This window comes from Panthera pardus, unplaced genomic scaffold (genome assembly GCF_024362965.1).
Source record: "Panthera pardus isolate Hobbes unplaced genomic scaffold, ASM2436296v1 HiC_scaffold_24, whole genome shotgun sequence".
NCBI classification, from domain to species: Eukaryota; Metazoa; Chordata; class Mammalia; order Carnivora; family Felidae; genus Panthera; species Panthera pardus.
In genome coordinates, this window is record NW_026526810.1 from 75,709,058 (window position 1) to 75,728,033 (window position 18,976).

The 18,976-nt window shown below is 42.3% G+C and overlaps 1 protein-coding gene and 1 long non-coding RNA gene across 10 annotated transcripts in view; one reads left to right on the forward strand and one right to left on the reverse strand.

The window, feature by feature from the left end:
- Positions 1–18,976, forward strand: part of NPAS3 (neuronal PAS domain protein 3) — an 857,733-nt gene that overhangs the window by 827,897 nt on the left and 10,860 nt on the right. For all 9 annotated transcript variants that reach the window (XM_053889336.1, XM_053889339.1, XM_053889341.1 and 6 more), the window contains one exon: positions 4,564–4,670. In XM_053889336.1, coding sequence (XP_053745311.1) covers positions 4,564–4,670 — 107 coding nt within the window. The remainder of the gene's footprint in view (positions 1–4,563; positions 4,671–18,976) is intronic.
- LOC109254305 (uncharacterized) overlaps positions 1–18,976 on the reverse strand; it is a 212,729-nt gene that overhangs the window by 113,474 nt on the left and 80,279 nt on the right. The gene's annotated exons all lie outside the window — the stretch shown is intronic.

The following is an 18,976-nucleotide window of genomic DNA, read 5'->3' on the forward strand; positions in this document are numbered from 1 at the left end:
TATTTTTAATGGCTGCTTGGACTGACACCAAACATGCTTTTTATTCAAAATTTACATTGCCGTCCTGATTTACATTAGGGACAACAATGGAATGAATTGGGACACCCAGACAGCCATATGCTATAATTAAGACCCATTTTGGCCGAGAACCCAAGGAGAGAGCAGGGCTGATACGTTTGGCAGAATTATGCAGTGAAAGGTATCTCCTGATGTCTCAGCCAGACCCACTTCCTGACTACTGTAAGGGCCCAGCCTCACGATGGACAGTGTTCATACAGGCATTCAGCACACTGTCTTACTGCCTGCCTGGCTGCTATAACACATTACTATCTGGGGGACTTCAACAACAGGCACGTATTTCTCACAGTTCTGGAGACTGGGAAGCCCAGGACCAAGGTACAAGCTGGGGCTGCTGGGTGGCTCAGTCGGTTGAGCATCCGACTCTTGATTTCAGTTCAGGTCATGATCCCAGGGTTGTGGGTCCCCATGTTGGGCTCCTCACTGAGCATGGAGCCTACTTAAGATTCTCTCTCTCCCTTGGCTCCTCTCCCCTGCTCCAGCCACTCTCTCTTCCAGGAAAAAAAAAAAAAAAAGTTTTTTTTTTAAAAGGTACAAGCTAATTAGGTTCCAGGTGAGAGCCCACTTCCTGGTTTGTAGGTAGCAGACGTCTTGCTGCGTCTTCACAAAGGACCGAGAGCACTCTGGTCCCTTCCTCTTCTTAGGAGGACATTAATCCCATCATGGGGGCTCTATCCCCATGACCTCGTCTAAACCTAATTACCTCCCAAAGGCCCCACCGTCTCATACCATCACATTGGGTAAAAAGGCTTCAATATATACATTCAGTGGTAGGAGGGACACATTCAGGCCACAACACATGTAGAGGAAAAAACGAGAATTTGAGGCCCACAGAGGAAAAAGGGTGAGAATTTTTCAAAACTATTAAATAAAACATTGTAATCCTGAGGATTTTGTTTTTATAAATTAAAAAAAAAAAAAAAGACTCATCGTATAAATGATTTGGCAGTCCTTCCTTACCACTGAGCTGGGATAAAAGGACTTTTTAGCCTCTGGTTGAAAAGTTCACTTTTTCCATTAAGCGCAAAGCAAGGGACAAGGAAATGGGACAGTGCCCCCTCAGACCTTTCACCTAGAAGTCACAAGCCCATCATGAGACTGATTTGAGGAAGAGAGAATCACGGGGGCCAGGGAGAAAAGTGAAGAGGAACCCCGCATGTATCAGCCATGAGAAGGAAGCTTTAGTGATACCATCCATCTGCTGGTGCCACCGAGAGAGTTACTGAGGCCATTTTGAGAGGGTGCTTTTGTCGCACAGACTATTGTCAGGCATAAAGGCAGTGTATATTCACTGAGCCCTGCTAGTGCTTTCAGAGGGGAAATAAGAGCAGAATGGTCAAGCAGCTTGCATAATTGACCTCTCCAGGGCCTCACCAAGAGGAAGACGGACGGCACCTGCATTCAGTTCCACTGGGAAGCACTGAAGATGTGGAGACCAAGTTAGATATGCCTACCATTTCTGGTCAGGATTCGATTCAGAGGAAAGAATTCACAGGGGGAAAAAGACACCCACCTGAGCTATTAGTGTTCGCTGGGTTAGAAGATACCATGAACCCGTCACTATTATTTAATGAGTAACTCTAACTCTGTTTTTCAAGTTTTGTTGGCATTTGTTAACATTTTTATCATTGTGACTGCATATTTGGCTATGTGAGAGGTCTTCCGGAATGGCCAAAGACTATCAGGAAAGACGGTTAGCCAAAATGATCAGCTAAGGTTCGCAAGTGATAATGAAGGTAGTTAATGTTTATTGAACACTAACTCCACACTCGGCAATGTGCAAAGCTCATTGGGTACACCATCTCATTTAAGCTTCAGGGCACTTCTGGAAGATGGATGTTGCCACTGTCTTCATCAACCTCAGGCAGTTTCAGTTTAGAGAGAAAGGTCAAATGGTATGCCCAATGTCACAATTTGAACCCAAAGGTGGCAGATTTAAAAAAAAAAAAAAAAAAAAAAAAAGGAGAAAGAAGGAAAAAGAAAAAAAAAAGACATTTAGCTCCTTGTGGGCCTTCCTGTATCCCTTGTCACTTTTTTTTTTTTTTTTTTTTTTTTTTTTTTTACAGAAGTCAGGCTGAGTGGTAAGGAATCAATCAGACTAACCACTGAAGGGGACCTTTCATATCTACCCATCCATTACAGAACACGATTATAGCCCACAAAGCTGTTTATTCTGATTAAAAACATAGAATGCTGGAGATGGGGATCCAAGCCAGGGAGGCAGATACTAAGTCCGATGACCTATGGCTTTGCTTCTTTGAAAACATACGTCGGCTCCCTTGATTTAGACTTACTACCACCACCCTCTCCAAAAAAACAGAGCCTCATCTTATTTACCTGCTCCCGGTGATTGCCCTATCCCAAAGCCCTCACTTAATTTTCATTCCTGTGATCACAGATTGATTAATTCTGCTTCATGGACCCGAGTGCCTTATGGTACCACTCCAGTAATTGAGATCATTTTCTGTGACCCACTTTAAGCTTTCTTTCTTCCCTTTAAAAAAAAAAAAAAGAAAAGAAAAAAAAACTATTTTCCACAACCCCTTATTAGCCAATACAATATAGTATTACTTCCCAACTGAAAATGATACAAGTTATTTTAAAAAGACCTGTGTTAAAGGTAATTGCTTATCTGAGGAAAAGGCCTACCCTGTATTCCAGGCACTGTGCTGTGTTCATTTCATTTCGTTCGTTCATCCCCTCCCCAACCACTTCAGTTGTTTTTACAGATAAGGAAACTGAGGCTCACAATACCAAGGGCCATTAGGATTCTAATCCTGATATAGGTCATCAGACTGGTCTGGGGCTTTCTACATGTGTATTAAGAGGTCTCTGAACACTGAGCTGGTCACATTCGCCACGGTAAAGGGCTCTGGTTCTGAAGGATTTCATTCAAATAAACAGTAAAACTAGAGAATGTCTTCCCGAAAGTATGACTGGCTTTTTCTTGGGGGGGGGGGGGGGGGGGGAGAGGGGGAGGGTTATTGTTTAATTAGGGAATCGATAACTAGAAACTCAAGCCCTGTGCCCTCCCTCTCTGATGCTTGTTTGGTTTCAGTGCCGATTTTTCCCTCTGCAAACCATTCTTCTCCTCTGCATTCCTTAGCGCAGCCGCAGGCAAAGCCAACATCTAATGTTTTCAGGGAGCTGGCAAATTTCAGAAACGCCAATGAGGGCCTTTTAATGACATCTTTGTTCACTCATTTGCAGAAAGGGGGTGTAAACTGTGCTTGGAAAGCAGCTAATGGTTTTAGGAAAACACCAACTACTCTGTTTTGTACCAGAAAACCATGGGGTTCTGAAAAAAACATTCTTTATATTGCCCCGCTTAGTCTCATCTTACCAAGAATTCTTGTTTGGCCAAAAATATTATTTAATGTTTAATATTAGACACTGAGAAGTTCACTCACTGGTAGCGTATTTTAATCATATTCCACATTATGCTGTTTTTGTTTTGTTCCTTCTTTCCCAGCCCTCGGGGTCAGACTGAACTCTCCACCAGTGATCTCATAGGTTTCTTAAATATGTCATTTCTAAAGCCTCACTTCCTATTTGGATACATTGTAAGCCATAAACCAGAAAAAGCACAGGGACAGTGAAGAACATACATTAAACAAAAGATAGATTCTGTTTTGGACTGACCAAAACCAGCCTGTACCCGGACAGGGAGGAGGATAATAAACATTTTGACGTCTTTGTGTAAATCAGGCAGATTCCTCCAACATGTTTTCCAATTTCTGTTCCATTTTTCTGTGCTCCCGCCCGAGGACATTGACGTCTGGACAATCAATGACACAGGCTTACACACACGTACTGTCGAGCACAAGCCTGGAAGAGCTGCTGAAATGGTTTAAAAGTTTCTGTGTGGAATCCACCACAAAGTACCAGTTAAAAGGGCCAGGAGTGAAAGCAGAGCTCCCAAATGACTAAGACTAAAAAAGATAATACCCCCAGGCATCTGTATGTCTCAGCATTTAAATTATATCCCTTGAATGCCAATTTGGACTTTGTGCCAAGAAGCAGCTGAAGCCCTTTTCATGGAAATACCCAATAGAAGACCAATCTGTTTAAATGAAAGGTGTCTCTAATCATTCCGTATAAACATAACATGTTTTTATTTTATTATGTAACCTTGAATTATCTTGGCTTCTAATAAGGATCTTGTATTGTTACTGATTCTCAATAATTTCACAGAATTATGTTGTCTAAATGTGTATTCTGATGCCAAAAAAAAAAAAAAAAAAAAGAAAAACCTGTCTCATTATTTAAACACAGTTGCTTCATCTGGTACATTTCCTACTTTTGAAAAAGTCTGTTGTCCGTTAAAGAAATAATCTTGTCTGTGATGGGTTTTCCCTCCAAGTTCCATGTCCTCGTGGGTACCCGCAGTATAATGAAAACTGTAAGTAGATGTATTTCTAAGTCATTGAACAATTTCTGTACTTCCCCCTTTCTGAATTCCAGCCTATTTTCTTCTCTTTGCAGGATTAGCGATTATATGGATCTGACCCCTGTAGACATTGTAGGGAAGAGATGCTACCATTTCATCCATGCCGAAGACGTCGAGGGCATCAGGCACAGTCACTTGGACCGTAAGTACCTCCTGTGTGAGAGAACAGCCTGGCTGGCATCATCGCTCTCCGATGCTTGTTTGGTTTCAGTGCCGATTTTTCCCTTGGTGTCTCCCGTGTGCATTTGAGATGACTGTCAGCACACAGTGAGAAAAAGTGAGACCTACATCACTTCCACCTGTGTTGGAATTAGATTGAAAGCTGGACCTCAGGCCTAGAGAAATTGCTGGATGTTTAGGCCCTCACACAGGATTTTGTGTTCTCTTGTGCTCTCTCTCCCATAAAGCCATGGGAAAACCTTTGTCGTAAGTGCTTTCTTGACCCTTTCATTTTCTAGAGGGCAAGTTCCACTCTGAAATGTGTGGTCTCTGTTTCAAGAGATACAAGGGAGAAAACAAGTTCAAATAGACCAGAGACTTTAACAATTCCTACTTGACTAACCGCAAAACTGAGGCCCAGGGGAGCTGGGACACAGTGGCAGAGCACGTCGTGTGGATACAGCAGCTCTCAAAGGCAGTGTCTTTTCACTGTATTTCTGGAAAGAGGGTTATTCAAAGGAAAACTTACCTCCGTCTCCCAACTCCCAGGAGAGGGAAACTCATCTCAGCTGTTTGAGTCTGGTTCCCAGCTCCTGACTCACAAGCTGATATCCAAGGTACCTTTTTTGGCATTGGAAGAAAGAAGGACCCATGGTGTTCTGGCCAGGTCCAAGCAGAAACTCCCACACCGGGTCCCATGCAGCTTTTCCTCATCACATTCAGCCGGGCCGTTTACACCGTGTGTTGAGGGCCTCGGACAATCCCATGAAGCATAAGGCACTAGACTACTGAACCTCTTAGCAAGAGGCTGCCCCTTTTCCCACAAGAGGTCCTTTTTATGACCAATCAGTAGAGTCTTCCTAAAAGATGAGGGGCCAACCAGCTCATCTTCCTAGAATGTTCTAAACCCAGTTTTGAACTCTGGTTTTAAATACAGGCAAGGGCCACCAATGAAATACTACAGCGTGACGGTCAAGGTTTTATGTAGAAATGCTAGCCGGGTGGCCTTTGTAATTTACTTCCTCCCCCCGCCCCTTTCTTGCCATGGTTGAGGAGAGCTGGCTCAGGTCTGTCCTGCCCTTTGCTGTTGTTTGCTCATTTTAAACTCGCATCTTCAAAAGCATAATGGCAAGACAGTAAGCCCGCCAAAGCCTCGAAGTGTGAGCATCTTGTGCTGCCTTTTAACCGTGCATTAGCAACACTGATGTGGGACCAAGTTCAGTGTCAAATTTTGTATACATCACGTCTCTGGGAAAAGCCTGCCTGCAAGGCTGCTCTCCAGCAGATTCTACTCCCAACACTGAGTGCGTGCCTTGGTATTGCACACCAGGGATTTGGGGAACACACTTGTTGCTAAGAATGAATGGGTGTTGTGCATCGCAGAAGCAGATGGCTCTTCAATTAATTGGGGGAAAAAAATGATGCTGCTTCCTGAAAAGAAACATCAGGTTCTTTTTAGCTGGGAATTTAGAGAAAATGGAGAAAAATCAGGATCTTTGGAGGAGGCTATAGATATACTTTTGGACTGATATATGCCAGAGATCCAGACTTTAAAAATGAATATACTGTTTTTAGGACACTGTCATGCACCATGCGTGTGGGGGGTGAAGGGTGCTTTTTCATTTTGGAATCTTAATTGAGGTCTAACTTCAGAAACCTGATGCTGACAAAAAAGAACTATGTCATCCTCAGTTATTATTTGGAAAACGTCATGCTATCTCTCTGGGATTTGATTTACAGCTTGAAGAAACACAATTCCTCAGGAACAGTGAGCTAGGGCAATTCATTTCTTCCCATGAAGCAGAGGTCTCCAACAAATATGTCTGATGCCATTCTTTTCCAATCTACTTTTATCTCATTTTCAGTAACCAGAATAATTTGCAAGTGCTGAAAATAAACAACTCCACCATTCACTATTGTACCAGTCTCCTAATTTTTCTGGTATCTTGCCAACTAATAAACAGAGAAGGTATGCTTTTAAATTCTGTGATTTTTTTCATTACTTGATATTGACATACTGGCTATTGCTTTATGATTTAGCCTACTAACAATGATTGAGTTCACTCTTTCAACTCATACACACGACTTCTAATTTTAAGTTCTTTTAATAACCTCAAACACATGAAAAACAAATAAAATGAGCTGATAATTCCGCACAGTAAAATACACTTCACATATTTAGCTATCATGCTGTGGAATAACTCCACAATGTCAAGTAGCACACAATTAGTAAAACTGTAGGGGGAGGAAAAGGAGTGTTTTGATCCTGAAGAATTTTGATCCTAATCAGATTGAAATTTCAACGTTCTTGTAGTGCTTAATATCTTCAATCACACACACACACACACACACACACACACACACACACACACAAATCAAACTGATGCCAATGTCAGGTTTTGCATTCTGTGACTGAAATAAAATGCTAAAATATACAAATGCATCTCGCTTTGTACAATAAACATTAACATCATTATAAAGTAAGATTGAGTCTAAAATTGTGTGATGGAATGTCTGATGTTTACCTAATTCTCAAACCAAAGCCAGCCCAGTAACAAAATGACAGAGCATGTAATAAGTCTTGGTTGTGTAAACATTGGAAGAAAAGGCAAAATGCCAGTGCAGTATCCTGCTCGTCCAAAGCCCTAGGCTATTACTGAAGGATGCCTCAACTGTACCTTCTTGGCGGGAGAAGGTCACGGTGACAGAGAATCGGCTCAGGAATAAGATAGAATTCTAAAACAAAGGGGTGGTTAAAAAATAAACTACATTAACTATTTAGCTTTTCTTCCTAGAGCTATTGGCACAATTCCTGTTTCTGTGCATGAAAGGCAGGTTTTAGCCATCTGATATTTCTGATAGTTTGATATCTGTCTTACACTCCGGTTTACAGATAAAACTTTAAAATAAAAGACTCAATAGTCTTTGAGAACTCAGAATGCTATTTTTATCACTTATATCTTTCTCCTAGCTTAGGCATCTGTAAATCCATAGATGAACTTGTCTCTAGAATAAGAAAAGTAGAGGGGAATCTCAGCTCCATCAGGAATTGACAACTTTCATCAGTTGAACCAAGAACTCCGGACCACTCACTCTCCCACCAAGTTAACATGAGTGGCCCGATAGTTCACACTAGCTTCCAACATAAACAATCAGTAAGAATCGCATTATCCTTACCAACATGGTGGGTGAGTGAAATCCTACTGGGATTCTAAAACCAAGGGGGTTGTAGGCCCTCTTCTTTCACACTGTGACCAAAGACCCCTCTGATTTGTTTTCCTTACACCACCTTACTGGAGTCATTGAACCCAATTTCACTGATTCTCCAGGCCAAATTGACCAAATCACCATTCCACGGTTTGAATTTTAAACTACTCATATAAGCGATTATTTGAGCATCTTTGCCTATCACACTCTCCACTTCTCCATTGCTCAGGAGGTATTGGCCTGAAGATGACCAGTCAGGTCTCCCTGGAGTCCCAGATCCCGGTTAGCTAGTGCAGCCATCTACTACTCTCGCCCTGCCTTTAGCCCAAAATAGAAGGGCAAACCACAAATGCTAAACCGAACAGAGAAACATATTTTGCATCTCTCTTTCATCCCTTTTAGTCCAGCCTTCTGTCTATAGAAGTTGCTGAATTTGTCTTGAGATACCCCTAGGGTCCTTTCCAGGTCAAATCAGCAATGTTTCTAAAACCTGGAAAGAGTGGCAGAGAGAAACTTCCCTTTACAATGTCGTGCTCCACTAGCAAGGCTCAGGGCTCTGCAACCGTGGGACTTTAGAGAAAAGGAGCCAGAAAGTATAGAACTGGTAGCAGTTTTCCCTTCCTAGAACCTTAACCAGGATGAAGAAACTCTGTAAGAGTTATTTCACAAAGAAAGAAGGACTTCTGCCTTGTCTACAAGATCTCGTAGAATTACAAAAGGATGGGCTGCCCAATATATTTGGAGGATGTTAAAAAAGAAAAAAAAATACAGTAGCCTAAGCATTTATTTCTCAATTACAAAATTTTATCCTTCTTAACAAAAGTAATACACAGCTACCTGGCATAATGCAATGCATGCTGTTTTGCATCAATAACCCCTACGCTTCCCTCCTGAAGGCGTCTCATCGCCAAATGCAAGCCGACTGCTTAATGCAGGACTAATTAGTATATCCCCTTCCAGTCTGCAGGCCCTCCATTGTAATTCCTTCCCAGCTCATTTTTTTCCACAACCGAGCATCAATCAAAGTAAGTGCCCTGCCTGCCTCGGAAACACAAGATGTCCTCCATGCATTTGTCATCTGCCACGCAAACAAAGGGGGAATTTAATTGTTGATTTGGGTATGCAGCCATTGCACACAGTAAAGGAAGCTGCAATGAAGGGAGAAAGGAAGGCACAAAGTTTGGTGGGTGGGCCGAGTGCAAATAGCACAGGGGACTTTTTTTTTCTATCTTTCGATCTTAGCCTTTTTCGGGGCTGGGCCTTCAGGGATTTAGCTGCAACCTGATCATTGGTTGGACTTTTTCCCAAAGCAAATGAGTTTTTCCTCTTCTTCCGTATGAATATGGAAATGCCCATGAAAAGAAATATATGTAATAGCTACCGTGTCAGACTTTTTTCAGAAGCCAAGTCAGCCCACGTCGTGTGCCTGTCCATTAACCAAAAAAGATGCTCACATGGAGAAGAAATAAAGTCAGGTTTTTATGTAGAAGTGAATTGCCAGTATTATTTTATGTCTTTTTATTTTTTTTCTTTTTGAGGAAGTACGGATTTTGGCTTTTCCAGTCTAAAGGCAGGCAGAGAACAGAGATCAGCAAGGGCCTAACTATCAGCTGAGTGTCCTTGGTCCCTGCGTTTATAGAAATACAGAATTTCAGGCCTACCCCCAGCTAACTGAATCCTCATCTGCAGTGAGCAAGATCCCCAGTGGACTCCCATTCAGGTTAACGTTTGAGAAGGATGGACTATACTAGCATTTAGAAGGCATTCTTGTCTTACATGAAGTAAATACAAATTGACTAACAATCTTAATGGCTTCATTTTCCTCTTCAGTTGGCTGAATCTTGTGAATAACAGTAAAATAGAAGTAGGGAATTGGCTACCGAGGGTATCTCGGTCAGTGCTCAAATGAAACAAGTATGTGATTACTTGATAAAGAGAAGGACTTCTTTACAAAGATGTCAGGTATTAGCCTTCTCCACTGATATTCAAGAGAGTATAAATGGAAGTAATCGTCAACATGTAAGCAAAAGGAGGTCTTCAGTTTTTTCCCCAGGTTAACATTTTTCCCATGTGCTTGTTGCACATGTGAATACAAAAATTTTCCCTGTTCAAGTTCATCTAAAATCTCTGAGTACTTACTGTATAGCTTTGTGGTATTGCAGTAAGGTTTCAAAAATAACTAAGATGTGGTCTCTACCTTCAGGGAGCTTACATACTAGTAGGGACCATAGCATGAAAACAACCAATTTTGGAAAGGTGGCGTAAAATGAGGACTATTGAGATGTATATTTTTTTATCTTATTTTAATGTTTGTTTATTTTTGAGAGAGAGAGAAAGAGGGAGAGACAGAGCATGAGTGGGGGAGGGGCAGAGAGAGGGGAAGACACAGAACCTGAAGCAGGCTCCAGGCACTGAGCTGTCAACACAGAGCCTGACGCATGGCTTGAACCCACGAACCGTGAGATCATGACAGTCGAAGTCGAAGTTGGACACTCAACCGACTGAGCCACCAAGGCACTCCTATTGAGAAGTATAAACAAAACACTGAAACCCCAGAGATGGGGGGCAGGAAGGGAGGACGAGAAGTTCCAGAGGTAGCATATCTTCCCTGGAACTTCAAAGAAGATGGCAAGAAGCCAAGGTGGCAGATGGGCAGAGGTGTAGGGTCGGGGACATTCCAGAGCATAGAAAAGGACACAGAATGGGGTGCCTGGGTGGCTCAGTCAGTTAGGCAGCCAACTTCAGCTCAGGTCATGATCTCATAGTTCATGGGATCGAGCCCCGCATCAGGCTCTGTGGTGACAGCTTGGAGCCTGGAGCCTGCTTCGGCATCTGTGACTCCCCTTCTCTCTCTGTCCCCTTCCCAGCTCATACTCTGTCTCTGTCTCTCAAAAAATAAATAAACGTTAAAAAAGAAAGAAAGAAAAGGACACAGAATGATACCACACACGATCTTTCCTCTCTGCCCAGGAAGTAAGCCAGAACTTCAATTGGACTCATCTATTCTAATGAAATCCTAACATGGATCCTTGGGCTTTTCCTTATTACTATTTCAATTAGTAGCTTTTATTATCATAAAAGGAAACATGTGATATTTGAGAGAAAATGACCCATTGCTCTTATAAAACACATTCAGAAAAAAAAACAAACTTCTAAAACATCCATTTTAACCTAAATCAACCTAAATAAGATGAATTCCATTACTTCTTGTACTTTATACAAAATGAAGAACAAGATGCCATTATAAGTTTTAATTATTTTAAATTTTTTAATGTTTGTTTTTTGAGAGAGAGGGGGGTGTGGGTACACAAGAGGTGGGGGGGGAGAGAGAGAGAGAGAGAGAGAGAGAGAGAGAGAGAGAGAGAGAGAGAATGTGAAACGGGCTCAAGGACTATGAGATCATAACCTGAGCCAAAGTTGGATGCTTAACCAACTGAGCCACCCAAGCACCACCCAGGTGCCCCCTCCCCCCCCACCCCCCATTATATGTGTTATAACTACTTTCCTTAAAATGTTGATTTAATGATACCTTGACTATCTCAGAAAACCTCAAACTTTTCCTTGTTGAACACAAATGAGTGACATAAGGATTTAATTTGTGTAAGTGTTTAGCATACAATGGTTTTTACATTGAGGCACCTGGGTGGCTCACTCGGTTGAGCGCCAGACTTCAGCTCAGGTCATGATCTCACAGTTTGTGGGTTCGAGCCCCACGTCGGGCTCTGTGCTGACAGCTCAGAGCCTGGAGCCTGCTTCGGATTCTGTGTCTCCCTCTCTCTCTGCCCCTCCCCTGCTTGCGCTCTGTCTCTCTCTTTCTCTCAAAAATAAACATTACAATGGTTTTTACATTAATTTAGTGTTAACTAAGGATCAGGTCATTTGAACCTCTTTATGAACTCCACATCCCCTCTGGCTTCCTAGAATTTTTGGTGGGGCACATCAACTAGAATGTATCCGGTTACAAGTAACAGAAAACCCAGGCAAAAATGAGTTCAGCTTTCTCTGTAATCGTCTCAAGTTTCTCTTCATGACCCAAAGACAGCTGTGGCACTGCCCATCACCAGTTCCCCACAAGACAATGTCCAAAGTCAGGAAAGGGTCAGTCACTATTTTGTGTTCATTCTTGAAAGAAAATACTCTTAGAGGCCCTCCAGGAGAGAGGAGCCCCCTTATGTCTCATTGTCCAGCATTTCATCAAATGCCCATGCCAGAGTCACCCACCAGATGGAATTGCCATGACTGGTTTAAACAATCAAAGTTCGTCCCCACTGGGACTTGGGAGACAAGTGGTAGAAAAGCCATTCAATACGCAACATGATGACTGCTGCAGGAGCTAGAGGAAAGTTGTCAGGAGTAAATCTTACGAGTTCAAAAGGAGCACATTGCTTTCCTTTCTCCCTCTTTCTCTTCTTATTTTACCTATATGAGAAGATGAATGTTAGCTGATCCTGTTGAAATCATTGTTTCATAATCTATGTAAATCAAACCATCATGCTGTGTGTTTAAACTCACACAGGGATGTACGTCCATTATTTCTAAATAACACTGGGAAAAAAAAAAAAAGAATAGCTGTCCAGTGGACAGTCAACGATGCCTGCTACAGGGGAGCATCTGTAACGTTTTCACAACCAAGTATCTCGGTTTCTGAAAATCTACACCACAGGTGAACAAATGAAACTTGTCTGGGCTCCTTTAAATACTCCTGTTTTTACCAAACATTGGTTTCTGTGTACCTATGCCTCACTACTCATCTATCTCTTGTTCAAGATGTTTAGTGCGCTTCGTAAAACAACCCCATCCAGAAACACAGGGTCCACAAGAGACATAAAATAAATCTAAGATCCAACCTCATCCTTTTACCTTTTTTTAGTTCTGCCTACATTCCAGCTTAACCTTGCCAATACTTCATTTTTAAAGGGAGGTAAAAGATTCACCCAGACCAGGTCAGACCCCCATACCACTTGCCCTAAGAGTGACCACGGTTTTAAGTTTCTTAGTGAAAATGCCAAGTATCTGTCTCCCATAGAAAGGCACATTGAGGTAAGTCCTTTTTTCAGAATAAAGAAAACTTTCCCATTAATTCCCAACAAGAGAGAGACCTCCCTGTGGGTCTCACTGTATTCCAAACCTAAACCAATCACTGGTAAGGAAATGGAATTACCGTGACTGAGGCTAAAAGGGGGACAGGGCCAGCACCTAATTTTGCTTACTTTGAGATCCCCCAGTGCCTCGCACAGAGTAGGCACTCAAAGGAGTATTGAGTGAGTGAATAAATCCACCATTTCCTTCATTTCCTAGCTGTAAATTTTTCTTATTTCCATGCTCAAGAGTTCACTGTTTCCCTTTATATAGCAAATCCCCACCAAAAAAAAAATTTTAAGTATAAGGGCTAAGAAATACCGTCCCTGACTATTTTAGGTCAAGAAGGGCAGGAATGAGTGGTACAGAAACTCTGGCTGAACTGAAAGCAAGCTTGAAAAAAAATCTGAGATCTCAAATGTCACTCATGCCAACCATCACTTTGATTTTTCCTGTCCTAGAACACGATACCATCAGTGTTTAAAAGGCTTGGTCTCCAATTCAGTACATTATCATGAAGAAAAAGGAGAATTTATTTTTTAAACTTAACAAATTGACACGTCCTAAATCAATGAAAAGTTTTCTCTGTATGATTCAATATTAACAGTTAATAAAAATCTATCAATTGGCAGTGGTATAGGAAAAAACCTCTTCTGAGGTTATAAATCACACAGATAGCAACTCAAGCAGGGCCTGTCATTAGTGTATTAGGGGGAAAATCCATAGATGATGCATCGTCATTCACGGAACATCCACAGGTCTTCTGTCCTCAAGCTCGTAACTCACGTTAAGTACCAAATATCATTAAACTTTACCAAATATTGCTCAGCACAGAGATTCACAACACACACACACACACACACACACACACACACACACACACACACACTGAAAACCAATTTGTGGATGCCTGCTATTTAAGACATCTAACTCACTAATTGCAAAATCTATAGGAAAGTCTGCACAGCATCAAAGCCTTGGTTGATCCTATGAGCAGTTCCAAATGAAAAACGGTCTGTGTTGCAAGTAAATAAAGCGCTTCATGCACAGTTTCTGCCTCTAATGCTGTTTCTCCTGTGGGTTTTGAAAATGACCTTCCTGTAAGCATCAAGGACTCTAACTTTTAGATAAAGAAACTTGTTCCTGTTTTAAGTCTATGTCAGGTTCATCCCCCTATAGCCCACAGTTTTCAAAAGCAGAGGAAAAAGTAATCCAGAATTTAAAAAAAAAAAAAAAAAAGTCCTGTTTCCAGAATGAAGTTCCCTGTCAGCCTGCCTTGGGCCTTAGGTGGAGAAGCAGAGATTAAAGAGTCAGTATTCTTTTTCATGTTTCATCTGCCAGTTTTGTGAATGTAGAAAGAAAACCAGTGGCTACAGCTAAGCACCCAACTGTGGGTGTTAAGTCGAAAGTGTGATTCTAGCGCACACACCCCCTTACTTGCACACCGTCCATATTAGTGAATTCAGAAATAACACTGGAGTTCCTGAGAGAAGGCACCCCTTCTCCATTCTCTGCAGCCACTGATGAAGGTACCTCCAGGAGGGGTGAATGGCGCCGCAGATGCGTCCTCATATCGCCATGACGATAATGAAGCTCTTTGTTCAGCTGTGTGAATGTGAAGTGTGCAATCTCCGATGATCTCACCATTTCCTATTTATTCTATACTTACCTGAATACGCCAAGTATTGCAGCTTTTTAATGCATATGCAAACCCCTAAAATGTCCTTTTGTGAGACACTTCGCTAAAAGACCGCTTTTGATATGTGTTCATCTCCTCTTCAAACCGAATTAGACTGCTTCCTTCTTTTTAAGACACAAGTAACTCACTATTTAGAATCTTTGGCTTTGATTTGGTAGAACAGCCCAACAGGAAGGGACCATGTTCTCTTTTTTTCTCCATATTTCTGAAGGCAAACTTGTACTGATTTGTTTTGATTTACTAACAGAATTATGTTCCTGCCACAGACACAGGCTTCCTTTATGTCCTTTCAATCATCAGTCTATTTCTGTGGACAAAGTTTTCCCAAGGAAAACTGAAATCCCTCTGTTTGGTGACTGTGTGCTGAGCCATGGATGTGCACTTCAGCAAGAGTCCGTCAGGTTTAGCGGGGAGAGGAGTTTTCCTCCACAAGCGCAACCATTTCTTGCACGCCTGCCACGAAGTTCAAACCAAGAGACCAGGTGACATTTTTGAACAATATTCAATAAAACTGAGCATCCAGCCTTTGGGGGAGGGGAAGGGGGAAGCGTGTGTTTGACACAACAGGTCACGTGTCCTAAAATGGAAGTTCTCTGCAGTTTTCTTTTGATTAAACTGTATTTGCCACTCCCTTCACCGTTAGGGGTGGGTGATATTTGGACACTAATAGCCGAAAATTGCCAACCAAGCAGGATTGCAGCAGTTCAACCAGGAGGAGCTAAGTCTCTTTTGTTACAGTCTTGTCACAAATGTGGGGCTCACCTCTGTCCTCTGAAGAGCACAGTCTATAACTCACAGGCACCTTTGGCCTGGAAGGTGGGAGGGTGCGGATGACCGCTTCTTGGTTCTCCTCAGAGCAACAGCTACTGAGAATGATTGGTTCTGCCCTAGACTTCAGAGTAAAAGAAACAAGTTCTCGCGTGGTAGCAGAGGCGCTCCAAATTATGCCCGGGAACATTCGAGATTGCAAGCGAACCTGGGAAAAACTGCACCCATCCTCCCCGCATCTTCATGATTACCCTTTAAGAGCTCAGAAAAGGCCATTGAGATGTTTTGAGATCCTTAAAGAAAAACCGGTTCCTCTGGTACAACTTTCAAGACATAATTCTAGAGATGTTGTAAGTGAATTGCATCTAGAGATGTGATCAGTGAATCCAGTGAGCGACACACAGGCTGCTCTAGCAAAAGTTTTGGATGTCAAAAAGCAAACTTTGGGATAAATCAAAGGGCAGATGCCAGGTTATGTGTTAAAAGTACTCAGACCATATCATGGTATAAAATGAAAACTATGATCCACGTAAATAAATTTTCTTTCTCTCTGTGCTTCTTCTCTTTATAGTTTGAGCACAGTGTTATGAATTTACTCCTCAGGTCTTTGGTCTGTTGAGCGTGTATCTCTTTTCAAGGGACAATTAGCTCTTTTTTTAAGGACTTCCATATCAAGTAACTTACATCATGCGCTCTTTGGATTTTCCCCACAAAAGGGATTTCAGGAAATAACCTGACACAAACATTCTCTCATTTTTCTCAGTTATCTAAAGCTAAAACTCACAAATAAAAACAGCCCTTGGATTAAAGAGAAGTGAAAAAGTTTTTGTGTTTTTCAAGTTGTCTAATGTATTACAAACTAAAAATCTCTTTCAAACTGGCACCAAGGTGGCTTTTCTTCTTGAGCTGATTAGGACCACATGAGCTCAGAAAAAGCTGTCAGATCCTGCCTCTGGCGCAGCTGGAATGATCCAACTGATTTGCCAGTAAGATTTTTTTTTTTTTAAAGAAAGAAGCTTCATCCCAAAGTCATAAATTTATATTCTGGAGCCCCAAGCAAAAATTACTCCTTGTTCATTTTTTTTTAACAATTAAATTTTTTTAACATTTATTTATTTTTGAGACAGAGAGAGACAGAGCATGAACGGGGGAGGGTCAGAGAGAGGGAGACACAGAATCTGAAACAGGCTCCAGGCTCTGAGCTGTCAGCACAGAGCCCGACGCGGGGCTCGAACTCACGGAGTGCGAGATCATGACCTGAGCCGAAGTCGGCCGCTTAACCGACTGAGCCACCCAGGCGCCCCTCCTTGTTCATTTTAAAGGAAGCAAAATTCCATCGATATTTCTTTTTATGGGACCTCCTGGACAACAAAAACAACTAGGGCAATATTTTGGTCAACATTTCCTGCTATAGTGGAAGCTAACTCAGTGCCCTATCGCTCACTATCTAGCTTCCCACTGACACACAGAGGTCTCATTCAGAAAACACTCATCTTCAGGAAACAGTCATAATCTGTGTCCAGGCCAGAATGGACCTTTACCTCTCAGGACTGGTTTTGTCAGGCTGGCCCAGGGCAAGTGAACGGATTAGGTCAAACTTTTTTTCTTCAGTCGACCACGAGGGGCTCCTGGACCTGCTTTGGGGTGTTCACCACAGCAAATGAAGGCACTCACGGAGCTGCCTGACTTCCCAAGGAGCCTGAGGGGGCACCCACCCTTCCCCGTCAGTCCTTCCACAACCACTTCCGCACATGAAGACCTACCAAGCCTGCCTCTCTGAGTTCGATCTCCTCTCTTTGCTAGACAGCCCTTGGCCTGGGTGATGAAGAAGGCTGCATTAATGGATTCATAGGCCCTAGTATATTTGTGTTTATTCTCAGGAAACAGATGCACTTTAATCAGACCCAGCGTCCTATTGCCTTCGCTCCAAAAGACGACACCCTCTCATCAGTCTTTCAGCCCCCTTCACGGCATGTACGTGGAGCCCACCAAGGAGGCAGATGTTTTGCTGGCTGTGCATTTCAGAACTGAGATTTCGTTTCTTTGTTTGTTTTTAAGTAAGAGAAGGTATTATAAGGAATGGCGGTGGGGGTAATCTTTATGTGGATCCTGCCAATTCTCATTTAACTTTACAATTCCTTTCTCACTCTGCCCCCCTTTCTGTGCACTGTAGTCTGGTTCTGGGGATAATTTTTTAATTTTGCCTATGTAGGGTCACATTCCAGACCGCAATCCCCAGACGGGCTGGGCTTCTCCGGCCTACCACCTCAGTGTTTTCTTCATGGGATTCTAAAAAGGGGCTCCTTAGTCTCTTTCCCTTGTCAACAATCCTAGAACCCTTTGAAATTCTTCCTTTCTCCAGATACACAGCAGATAGAATTATGCACCAACCGCTGACTGGGGTGCTAGAAGTTTTTCTCCGTGAAAATAGTGGGCAGAATTTCATAACCCGTCATTCCTCTATTAATAGTTAACCAGGTTGAGAGGATTTGAATAAAAGCACATCTTGTTGCATGCAACAATGGTTTGACAGAAGAGCTGTATGGCAGAGTTAGTATTTCACTGCTTTCAGCTTCACCACGCAGTTTTGTAGCCTGGGAAGCCATGCATGCAGAATGGCAGAACTTACAATTGCCGACACGAGGAGAGTACAATGCTACCTGTGGAGCCCCGCCACCAAGAGAAGGTGTGACAGTTCCGGGCCTTAAAAATACCCTCAACTGTTGAATAGTTTCAGAATAGTGCTTGCCACTTTTTGAAACACACATCAAAGCAAACCTTTTTTCAAGCACCTGTTAAGATGTAATTATTAAATTTTACAACCACCCGTTCAATGCACTGTGAGAAAAGGGGAGACTGGGAGAAAAACATCGAAGTGTACATGTTTATGGATAGAATACGGGGAGGTTGATTTTTGATCACTTTTGGAGCCAGGAGGAATGGCTTAGACACGACGGGATGAGCTTCAACAGCCTTAAGACACAGCTCTTTTCCAAAGTGACTTCCCTTTACCCACCCAACCCCCCCCCCCAAAAAAATCAAAATGTACTTCATGAAACTATTGTATATGAAGCACTTATTAGCCGTAATTAAATGGACAATATGAATTTACTACGTCTTTAGGACTCTGGCTTGTTCTGGTTTAGAGCAAGATGATTAATGCAAATACATATTACTTGAGATAACCATTTAGCAGCTAATTTAGCCAAATTTATTACAGCAGTTAGAGGTTTTTCATTTTAGCAGACGGAGACAAGGACATGCCAAAAAGTGGGCAACGTGGACGAGTGCACACTGCCCTCTAGTGGCCAACCAGCTGGCGCGCTTTTTCGGGGGTGTGGAGTTGCTGAGATTCCTAGCCAAGTAATAACAGCAGGTTTTGCACGTTTCCGGCATCCTTTTAAACCATTCCTTTCCATAGCACTTTATTTCTGGGGATGATTTACTGCACTTTCCCCTTTTACTAGCTCAGGAGTACCCAGATACAAATCAAGTCAATTTCAACTTGGCAAGATTTTGGTTAAAGTATCATTTTT